General features: G+C 34.9%; 1 protein-coding gene across 2 annotated transcripts in view; it reads left to right on the top strand.

Moving 5' to 3' along the window:
* The window catches only part of TDRD3 (tudor domain containing 3), a 204,400-nt gene that overhangs the window by 133,855 nt on the left and 58,259 nt on the right, over nucleotides 1-12,286 (top strand). For both annotated transcript variants that reach the window (XM_069068618.1, XM_069068617.1), the window contains exons 11-12: nucleotides 17-870; nucleotides 11,954-12,079. In XM_069068618.1, the coding sequence (XP_068924719.1) occupies nucleotides 17-870; nucleotides 11,954-12,079 (980 nt within the window). The remainder of the gene's footprint in view (nucleotides 1-16; nucleotides 871-11,953; nucleotides 12,080-12,286) is intronic.

Here is a 12,286-nt window from a genome sequence, read left to right as displayed (position 1 = left end):
CTCTTTCACTTTTTAGAATCCAAATCACAGTCTCAGCTGCTTCATCAGGGACAACACAGACTGTTGAATAATGAACAAAATGGAGTAAAAGACTATAATCAACCAAGACACCTTCCTCGAAATGATACCAGACAACCAAGGAATGAAAAACCTCCTCGTTTTCAAAGGGACACTCAAAATTCAAGACAAATTTTAGAAAACAGTGGGTTACCTAGGAGCAGAGGTCCCGAAAGACAGAGCTCTTCTGTGGTACATGAGGCATGGACAGAAGAGAGAATTAAGTGTGATAGATCTTATGGTAGAAATGACAGAATTAAGGATATTTCATATCCTTCAACTTCTCACCAGAATGATGGTGCTTTTAAAAAAAGAGATAACTCTATGCAAAATAGACCAGGCAAAGGTCCATCTTACATGGAGGTGAAAGAAAGCCCGCATCCTCAAGAAACCATAGACCATAATAATCAAAAGCGTGGGAAAAGGGAAAATCAGATATCAAATCCTGATCAGTTATATGAAAGGAAAACACGAACAATAAGTAATGAAGCCTTTAGTGGTATGAAAAATGAGAAACATTTTAGTATGAATACTGATTACCCCAATAATGTTAGAACTGATGGCTTCACTGGTGTACCAAATGGAGAGGTTGAAGTTTCAATGAAAGGAAGACGAGTTGGACCTATTAAGTCTGCAGGATCCACTGGGGCTCCAGCTTTTGATGACAAAATGTTATTTTATAATAGTGGACCTAAAAGGCGGTCTGGGCCGATCAAACCAGAAAAAGTATTGGAATCTTCTCTTCCTGTGGAATGTGGAAGAATGTGGAAACCAGGAGATGAATGTTTTGCACTTTATTGGGAAGACAACAAGGTATGGTAGCTCTAAGTGAAGTATGGTACTGTTAATAGTGCAAAATTCAAATGAGACTTTACAGAAGTCAGCAAATGGAGACTAAGCCCTGGAGAGTCATAATTAGAACTTATTTAAAACCTCATAACCATGCAGCATAAGCTGTCCATTCTCTTTTGGTGAATATTTATAAAAAATGACAATAAGGGAAAAAAAAATCAGCCTCTCTGGGTGCATAAAAAAGGTTATCTATTATGAGAATTATCGAAAATAATTATAAAAGTGGGGGAATGAAACTTGTCCTTCAGGTATCATTAAAGTTTCTGTATACTTTTCTTTTTTGGAAAGTTACACCTTCTAAAACTGGCTTGGATAGGATATTTTCTTTTGGGGACCTTTGAACCATGGGGGAAAAAATAATTGAGACCCTCCCAGTAATAAGTTATAGATTTTTAAAAAGTTAAATAGAAATTCAACATTCCATGATTTTTAATTTAATAATAGGAAGCATAAAGCTTTGTTCAGTAACTTTAGTAATTGTTTTATGTATATATCATAAATTAGTTCTGAATTATGTTTATTTGCTAGTGGGGAGAAAAAGGTGGGTAGGGAAAAAGAAAGAGACAAGACAGTAAAAAGAAGAAAAATTCAATACGTTCTAAGGTGAGCTTTTAGTCTTGCCAAAATGTTCTTGCCACAGCCAGCTAGATGGCTTTAATAGGTTTTTAGAGTAAGTTATCTCTTGTTATGTTAACAAAAAGATTGACTACTGCTCACAGGTTTTTGACTGCTCCTTTAAAACTAAAAGTTTTACCATGGCATCTCTCTGGGAATGAGTTTTTCCCCCAAGTTAGTTACAGTGGTGTTGCTCAGAGCAATTTGTTTAAGGTCAGAGTATGGTCGGTCATTATCTAAAACTTTTTAAAAGTGTTTTTGTTGTTATGGTTATATAAAATTGAATGGGGGGGGAGTGTGCTGGTGAATTTCTAGTTAAGAATACTTTTGAAAATTCAATTGCTATGCATATGTAATTCAGTTATTACACATTTCTGTGTGATTCGATTTTTTAACTTCCTTATTTTTTACATAGTTGCGTAGTTTAGCAATAAAAATAAGTTTTATAAAGAAGTCAACACAAATGGCCAATGTTACTAAAAGTGTTTTGTTTTTATGTGATCTAAACTTACATCAATGAATTGTTTAAAACTTTAACCCTTAATCTAAGATTTTTAAAAATTTAAATTGTAAAGATGGCACTACTAAATTCTTAGAATTTTCTGATTATTTATATTTACTACTGTCAGTGGCAGTGAAATAAATCATTTGTAATTTGTTTATTATAATTCTGCAATTTTACAATTACAGTTTTAATTTATTTATTATAACAACATCCAGTTGTTAAGCCCATGCCCAACTCAGATGACACCAAGACTGACTGACTATAATATCTAGTTCTCTAAATATTATCTTTCAACCTGGAGAATCTTATGAAAATCACAAAAATGTAGCATAATAGAATTATGTGTGAGACTGGGAGATATGATTTGTCTCTGTTTCTTGACTTTTCAGTCAGGACAGACAACTCTATTGATCATCTGGTTTGTTATAGGAAAAGCCTTTAAAGCAAGGAGCATGCTTATAAGTTCATAGACAATTTATTAGAAAGACCATAGACCACAGTAATTTTTTAAAAAGAGAGAAAGAAAATGAAATATAAAATCTTGTTTAGTTTTATGATTATATAGCCTAGCCCAGTGATTCCTAAACTGTGGGCTGCAATCCCATATGGGGTCACAAAAAATTTGGCAGCAGTAAAAGGTTTCTGAGCAAGCAACGACCAAAAATTAATTAAAAATCAAATGCATAATGAATCTGAGGTGTTTCTGGCAGCACTTGCCCGTGTTGCAGCATTTGCCCTTGTTGCTTCTTGAAACTTCTCTTCTGCCTTGGTTCTGAACACAAAATATTTGCACTTTGTATTATGCATGCCCTCAGGCCATTCAATGCCCACAAATGCTGGTGGGGAGTGGAAAAACTTTAAGAATCCCTGTTCTAGCCCACTAATATTGTAGATAAAGAGGTCTAGAAAGGTAAAGGTACCTATCCAAGTTCCTTCAGCTATGAGTCACATAGCTGGAACTAGAACACAGGTTTCCTGGCTCAAAGTCCATTGCTCTTTCAGATAATTCAACAAGTATCAGTGAGTTATTTCCTGTGTGTCAGATGTTGTGCTAGAAAAATAAAAATAACTTGTGCCCTTATGGAGCTTATTTCTGTGTGCTGGTCAGTACAAAACATACATACACACATATACACATAGATACACATATGTAGTAACTTTAGAGGAGTGGGGAAGCACTAACAATGATGGTAATCAGGCATGGCCTTGTGGCACCTGACTGGAGCCTTGAGTAGAGCTAGGGTTCCAGGAGACCATGTTGAAGAGGAATAGTGTTCTAGACATGGGAGTAGCCTCTCCAAAGGAAGCAGATATGGAAAAGAAAATGTTGTGTATGGTGAATAGCAGCAAGTAGTTCAGGTTAGCTAGAATGAAGGCTGCTGAAGGGGGGCGGGGGGAATCAATGGGAATCAAGTCTGGGAATATATCAGAGCGGGATTGTAAAGGACTTTAAATGCTCAAACGGAAGAGTTTGTACTTTATCTTACAGGCAGTAGCAGAACGATTGAAGCTTTTTGAACAAGGGACTGACAGGGGCAGACTGTACAATTAAGCAGCGATGTTGAGGGTGAATTGGAGAAGAGAACAACCAAATTAAGACCCTTTTCTAGCAGTCTAGGTGTGAGGTGATGAGGTCCTAAAATAGAATGGTGGCTGTGTAAGCAAAGGGAAGAGAATAGCTTTGAGAGACATTGTGGAGAGTGAACCTACAATCTAATTCAGCAACTGGTTGGGTATGAGAAAGGAGAGAAAGAGAAGAGTTGAGGATGACTTTGAAGTTGTTAACCTAGATGACTGGAAAGATGATGCCCTCAGCAGAAATAAGGAAATTATCAAGAGGGATGACTATAGGGTAAAAGATAATTATGTTTGAGATGCTTTTGGAACATCCAGGTGGAGACTGTAAGTAAGCATAGTAATGCGGGCAGAAGCACAGGAGAGCTGTAAAATCTAGATAAATAGTTTTAGGAGTCATCGACTTAAAAGTGATATTTGAATCCATGGGAAACGATGAGGTCACCAAGAGACAAACATAAAGAGACAAGAGGTCCCTTGATAAAACCATGGTTTAATCAGGGTGTCCTAAAAGTCTTAGTGCAATTTTAAACTTTAATAACATGCATATAAAGGGCAGGACATGGATTAAGATCCATCAGTAGAAATCGAGGTCAGATAGGATAACCACGGCATTTTCAGCTTTGTAATGAAAACCCTCAAGGAGTTTGTGATCAGCAGTGTCAGATGATGCAGAGAGATCAAGAAGGATAAGGACAGTGAAAAATGCCAGTGGATTTGACAATTGAAATAATTAGTAAACTTTGTGAGAGTAATTTTAGTTGGGTAGTTTGAATTGGAAGCTAGATTATAAGTGGTTGAAATGTAAGTGAGAGGTGAGGAAGTAGTGGCAATGAATATAGATCACTTTTTCTAATAGTTTTGTCTTTAAAATGGAGATGTATGGGATAATTTACTGTGAAGACAATGTTAAGTGAAGATTTTTTTAAAAGATGGAATGTAGTCATTAAAAAAGAAATAATCTATGAAGAGAGATTGAAGATTAGAAAGGGAAGGGGGATGAGTAAAGGGACGCATTTTTGCATGGGATGAAATTGAAGGCACAAATAGAGGTGGAAGGTTGAGAAGGTTGATCTTGTCAAGAGGAAGGACCACATCTTCCTAAGAGATGGCTGCTACACCTACATCTAAAACTGCCCCTAGGCCAAATTTACTTCCCTTAGGTAAAAAGATTTTTGTCCCAGAGAAAAGAACCAGGACCATTAAATGAGTGGAAGTTACAGGGTTGTGGGTTTTCTGTTTTTTGCTAAACCTAAGAATATCTTTTCTAACAATTGAAGTTGTCTGAAAGTGGATTGCTCTTAATCACTGTGGTCCCTGGCGCAGGAGGTGTTTGGTACCATACAGGAATGTTGTTATTTGCATACTTATCATTTAAATACCTTTAAAGTGCTAGATGAGAACAAAGTCTATATAAATATTAAGTACTATTTTGTTCATAGAATCTTAGTATTTGAAGCGACCTTTGAGGCCAGTTGCCCCAACACATACAGTGCCAGTGTTCCGATTGTTGCTCATTGACATTTTTTTAAATCATAGAAATGAGAGCTAGAAAAGACCAGTTAGGTCAGTTGGTTCACTCCCCTTCTGAAGGAGGATATTTCTTAAAGCATATTTTTGATGATTTTATCTAACATGATTCTCTATGACTAGAATGACAAGGTGCGCTGAACTTCCTTGCAGTGAATGTTCCATAATCTGAACAAATAGGTCATGCTGTTTTTGATGTAAATTCCTTCCCTCATGTCCATCCTGTTGTTTCTCATCATTGCTCTTTACTTGTAAAAACTTTTCTTTGCAGATATTTTAGTTACCAATACAATTTTTATGCCTGTGGTTTCTTGGCTCATTTGATTAGAGGACTGTGCTGAAGCTATGGTCACTGTTTTACTGTCTCTGTGATAAATTAGTTTAACTTTGCAGCTACTGTTTGCACCCCTTGTACCTATTGTGCAAATGTATGCAGGTGATCACAGAAGGCAAGCCAGGTGGCTTAGTAGAGCAAATTCATCACCATTATGGGAAAAGCGTATCAAAGCGTAATACATATTCAATTTCAGTTCAGTTCAGCATTCATTAAATGATTAGTTACCTAGTAAAGCACTTTGCTGGGCACTAAGGAAGGATAAGTTTTAGATTTAGACATTGTTCTTGTCCTTATGAAACTTACAGGTTACTAGAGACAAAAGTAGATTCATGAACAGATAACTATAATAGAAAATATTGCCTGATAAATACTGCAGAGAGAACTCAATAGGCAGAAAAGAAGAAACTAAATTCTTCTAAAAGACCTTCTACAATAGGTGTCTCCATTTTCTTTCCTCCTCTTCTTAACATCTTATAATCTTTATCATTCCACTGAAACTGTTTTCTCCAAAATTACTAATGATTTAGTTGCCATATCCAGTGGTCTTTTCTCAGTCCTCATTCTTGATCTCTCTGCAGTCTTTGATAATTTTGATTACTCTTTCTCCTCCTTGATACTTACTTGTTTCTAGGTTTTTGGGATACCGGACTTAGATATCCCTCAGTGTTCAGTTTGGGGCCTTCTTCTTTTCTCCGTGTATCCTGCTTCACTTAGTGATTTCATTTATTCCCGTGGACTTAATTATCACTTCTGTGCTGATGATTCTCAGATCTGCCTTTCTTGACCCACGCTCTTTATTGATCTCTAAATATTTATTAATTAATTATCACATTTATGGAAGAAAATATTGAGAATGAGGCTGTAAAAGAAGACTGACAGTAAATTGTTGAAGATTTTCTCATAAATTTAAACATATTTACTAGGTAATAGGGAACCATTGAAGGTGAGCAAAGAAATGATATAGCGAAAACTATGTATAAGGAAGACTAATTTAGCAACAGTATAAAAAATGGATTTGAGTGGGAAGAAAATGGAGATGGAAAGATCCGTAAAAAGTCATTATCAATTGTCTTGGTAGTTGGTAATGAGAGCCTGTGGTATTAGAGTGAAGGAAGCAGCAATACAAAGGAGGGGACAGTTATGTTATAGAGCTGAGCCTTTAGCTGCAGTAGCAGCAGCATATACATAGCAGCTCAACTGTTTTCTTCCTCCCACATAATCTTTTGGTTGAATTGAAATACATTTTTTACTTCTTTAATATATTTTTAGTTGGAAAAAAAAGCCTCCACTTAAATAATTGTTCCATTATTATTCTTCCTTTTCCAAACTTCCCTTTGAAACCACTAAAATATTCTAATGTTAAGATTCTTATACATACAAAAATATTGTGTGTGTGTATAAGAGAGAGAATTTTTAGCACTAATCTGTGATTAAATCAGTATATAGAAATTTGGTGAACTTCTGGTATATCCACAGATACAGCCTGGCATCTTATAGTCTTAGAGCTATGCAAGTCACACAGCTATTATGTGCAGGAGGTGCCATACTAACTTAAGTTTTCCTGGTTCCAGGCTTGGCCCTCTATATACTACTTCATGCTGCCTTTCCCTCTCCCTTTCTCCAGCCCCAATGTGTTTTTGTTGCTCCCTTTCTATATATATTTGTAAGATAACTTTTTGTGGTATTTTGCAATGTGATTGGTTGTCCACTAGATGGAACTCAATACCCTTTTATCCTCTCAGTCATGCTGTTGCCTTGGAGAAATTTAGAAATCTGTTTTTTTTTTTTAACTTATCAACTCTTTATTACCAAATTATAGGAATTTGTAACTAGTTTTCAAGAAAGGGGATAACAGATATTTTTTGAGAAACACACTAAACCTTAAGCCAGTTGACTTTTGTTCAGAGAAGAGACTTTCTGTTTAGACTCACTTTGCATATGCCCTCTGATGTACCCTCAGAATTATTTTTAATAATTTTGGCACCTTCAGGTCAGATCTTTTGAAGTGATGTGGCAGATTTGATTCTGCCTTTTGAACTTACTAGCTTTCCCTTAGAACTAACCTCTTCAGAACCCTCTGCTAGAGCTGTTCATTAGCTGATTGGTGCTTACGCCATGGCAATTGAGTTATTCTTAATTCAGGTAATGAGATAGCAGATTTTGTTCTCTACTCTTCTCCTTCCTAGTATTCTCTGTAGAAATAGAGACAAACTCCAAATAAGGCTTTTCCCTCCATCTTGTTTGCTTATATCACTGATCTAACAGAGCTTAGTAATAAGAATGAGATTTCTAGCTCAGCAAAACTATACTGTCCTGATCTTTTGTCTCAGTGATATTTTTCATTTGTTCCCTTACCTCTTTCAGTTGAAGGGAACCTTAAAGCTGAAAGGAACACTGGTGGCCTTGAAACACTGTGATCTCTTATTGATCACAATGACATGGAAAAACTCTACAATGAAAACCATGCAATATATTTTAAATTAATACTAATATGGTTTTTGTTACAAGGATACAAAAACTTATTTGGCATAGCTTGTATCCAGATTTAATTTCAGCATAAAGGACTTACCTAAAATGGCAAAATATATAATCAGGCAATTTTCTCAGATTAAGGAAATTTGGCCAATGACATTTGATTAATGACCAGAAATTGCTCAGTTTGGGAGACTTACTTATTGGAACTTTCATTATATATAATGTTTTGTCCAATTATAAATTTCACAGTGTCAGAACTTAGGAAGTTTATGCTGAACTTCTGTGTTTAGTAGTTTGTTTTAAAGATAAGTCACTTGAAAGCTACAGGTAGTAATTATTTGAGCTGTAGCATAAAAATGTAAGGCTTTTGTGTAGTATTTTTACATTGCTGAGGGTATTCCCTGACTGCTTAGGTATTCATTTAAGTATATAATTGAATATCTCAAAAGACTTAAAGAAAAGATGAATATTATTAACAGTTTTAAAATCATACCACAGAGGAATAGAAATATTAAGTTTGTTAGGTAGTTTCTTGAAGGGAATTTTCCCCATATTTGTAATGTAGATATAGTTAACATAATCTTTATTATCATTTATCATACTTCAAAAGAATAAAGAATAGTGAAACCTTATCTTTACCAACATCTAGTAGAATGATTATTGTATAGCTGAGCACTAGCCAATTAATGATCAGGAATTTACATTTTAACTTTTAAAATAATTATGGAAAAATTAGCCTTTTTTTGTTCACATGATATAAGGAAAAGTATTGTTTTACTGTTTTAAAAATTGGTGCTTGATTGTTTTGGGAACTCCAAAGCCTACTCATTTTAATTAATTAGAATGAACATAAAAACTTGTATATTAAATGAACATTGTCCTTCTAGTTGCTTTTTGAACCTATCTGCAAAATGATCTATTGGATTCATTCATTTGCTTCTTAAAAAATATTTTATTTCCTTCTGTTTGCTAGGTTCTATGAGATATACAAAGATAAATGAGACATATCTTTTAGAAACTTATAATATTTTAGCTGTGACTTTAATGAGCAAGGCAGAATATGACAGGTATCATAAGGGAGAAATGAACAAGTGTTTTGTTCAGAGGAGGAAGATATCACTTCACATTGGGGAGAGCAAGAAGACTTTGTAGGGATGGTGGCCTTTTACTTAGACTTAAAGGATGGATTTTGATATGGGGAGATTGGAGTAGAGGCATGGAGCGGGGAGAGGAACAAGCAAGAACAGAAAGTAGATTGTGGGCCAGATTAACCACAGATATAGAGTATATGAACATTAATTGAATTAAATAATTGTCAAAAGATTGAAAACTGAAAGCACCTTGGGGCCTGGCCAGATCACTTGAATCAATAATTTCTACTTTATTTAGTGGTCAATGAAGAGCCACTGAAGATGTTGTATTTCTCAAGTATCAAGATGGTAGAGTTCCCAAATATCATATGAAGGATAGATTAGAGAAATTATTTAGATGGGAAGAATAGGTAGGAGGTTATTACAGTCAGGTAGGTGAGTAGAGATGAAGGCCTGAGTTAGAGTTTAGTGTGAATGTAAAGGAAGAAACAGATTACAATGGTAGGATTGACAAGATTTAGTAGCTAGTTGGATGTTTTATAAGTGACAGTGGTAGGATTTGAATCCAGGTCTTCCCTGGAAAATTGCTTCCAGAATTTTACCATACTGGTTGGATATGCTGCATTATCTCACTCGTCAGTTTACCTCATTTGGTAGTCCAGGGATGAGGGAAGATTATAGGTGGGAGAGCCTTAGAGGGCATTGAATCAAACCCATTCTTTTATAGATGAGGTAATTAAGACAAAGAAAGGTGGGACTTACTTAAAGACTAGGCAGTTAACAAATAGAATTAGAATTTGAACCCAGGTCCTAATGCAAAATACTGCACTCTTCACTATATCGTGCTGCCTCGTAAAGGATTTTGCCTTTTATAAAGGGAGACCTTAACATATTTTTAGATGAACTGGAAGAACTTATGCAACAAGAAAGACATGTAATAGTATGGGTAGTTGATGGACCAAGCCCCTGGAGGATGTGAGTGGTGATGGTACCAAGAGCAGCAGGGGAAAGTTAGCCTTGAAAAGAAAGTTATTTCTTTCTTAGAGAAAAGAGAGGAGTGAAAGGAGAATTTTGATAAAGTTAAGAGGGCAGTTCAGGAAACTTGATTTTAGTCAAGTGAAACATGAGATAACTCCTGAGAATGATGGGAATAAGGACAGGGTTGGAGAACTACAGAGAGTGAAAGATGTTAAGACTTGAAAACTTCTGTGGAGGATATGATGTGGATAAAAGGGGAATAAAAGGGCTAACAAATACAGTATTAAGGACCCAGATTTATCTTGGTAGCATCAATTTGCTATGAATCCAGTATGTGGTTTAACTATTATTTTTTTCTTCTATTAACACTCTAAAACTTAGAAGGAATTTTAAAAAATGTAGATGATAGGGAGTCATTCAAGATTGGAGATTCATGTTTTAGAATTTCAGAGTTGAAATCATCTAGTGCAATGCTGTCAGACTTAAAGAGAAATGGATCCTTGCTGGTAACATATCAACTTAGAAAACTACAAATTAACATTATCTACGTTGTATTGTATTTTTATTTATCTCATTGGACATTTCCCAAATTAAATTTTAATCTAATTGGGGGCAAAGGACTGAATTTGAGACCCTCTTTGTCCCTCAACAAAAACTTCCCTTAATGACATAAACCTGAGTGATCATCCAGTTTTTTCTTGGAAATCTATAGTGAGGTTTATCTCCTGAGGCAGCCTTACTGATAGATAAAACAGTGTCATGGCTTGGAGCAGAGGTTAAGTAACCTTACTATTAGAAAGTGAAAGTCACTCCAAATACTCTTATGGACTATCTTGTACAATAGAAATTACATATGCAGCATTAAACAGTATTTGCATTTTCCCTCTTGTGCAGAGGTATAGAAGTGAACAGCAGCAAAAAGGTTGCATTACCTTTCTTTCTGTAACTTCCTTAACAATCCTGAATTTTTTCATTACTTTTACTATTTTTTCAAATCCTGGGGATTTTAAAATTTAGTTTAGTTTTATTTTAAAGCATAACCAATTGTCAGCATGCCAAAGTGGCATGGTGCTCTTTCAGGTAAGTCCTGGTTCTTATAGAAAACAACTTTTTTTCCACAAGTTGTCTAGTGAGTAAACAGCTGGAAGACCGTGATGCCTGAGTCCTGATATGCATTCGTTATGTGAGTTTCCACACAAGGAACTAGTGAAATCAAAGGTCCATTAAAGCCAAGTGGATAATCAAGATTGCATCACAGTTCATGTTTAAATATGTGTGTGTGTGTGTTTTTAAAGATTGTATAGGATCTCAAAAATTCACTTAACCTAATTCACCCAATTTGATTCCTAATAATGTTGACTGTTTGCGAAAGTCAGATACATCTTCAGAGAACAAAAATTTTGAACCAGAGAGAATATTTAGAACTGTGTATTTGATGGCAATTCCAGAAAAGGGCTTCTAGAGATACTGTGAATAATGGGAACATTGTTAGAATTAATGTATATAATACTAATTTAAATATGCTAACTCTTATATGTTTTAAAAAACCGCCCAGCAAACCAGCTATTATCTATATGTTAATCTTGTAAGCATTCAACCCATTTTTCAATTGTACAACAGTTTTCTTGTCCAGAGTTGGATGCTAAGTTTTTATAATTAACAAAATAAAATGTAGCAATCCTGCCTCTTACCCCCTTATGAAGTAAACATCTCCAATGATATTCTTTGTGTTTTGTCCTCTTCATTGTCCTAAATCTAAAATATAGTAGTCTGCTTTGTTGTGATTCACTTAGCATACACTTATTTGTTAGCTCTCTTTATAATTATTTGAATATCAATTTTCTTTTTAATATGAGTTAGAATATGTAAGTTAACATAAAAAATGTTATTTTTGGAACACCATTTATTAATGTGTGTAAAACCTTTTTTTTTTCCAAGTTTTACCGGGCAGAAATTGAAGCTCTTCATTCTTCTGGCATGACTGCAGTTGTTAAATTCAGTGATTATGGAAACTATGAAGAGGTGCTTCTAAGCAACATCAGGCCCATTCAAGCAGACGCATGGGTACGTGATCACAAATTCTGTACAAAGACATAATCTACTTTGAAGAAAGTATATAGCTGTAAAAGATTAGCCATAAGTCATGCAAAAATTGAAGAGTACTTTGCTTAAACTGGTTACCTCTAAAAATAAGATCTTCATTTAATAAGTGCATTGAATAACAGTAAAAAAAATGAAACCTATGGAATTATTTTTCTTGTATAATAAAGT

This window comes from Petaurus breviceps, unplaced genomic scaffold (assembly GCF_028583685.1).
Source record: "Petaurus breviceps papuanus isolate PSGF00001 unplaced genomic scaffold, PetGlider_PUasm1.0 90769, whole genome shotgun sequence".
In the NCBI taxonomy this organism is placed as follows: Eukaryota; Metazoa; Chordata; class Mammalia; order Diprotodontia; family Petauridae; genus Petaurus; species Petaurus breviceps.
Note: the sequence above shows the minus strand (reverse complement) of the source record. Positions and strands in the feature narration are given on the sequence as shown.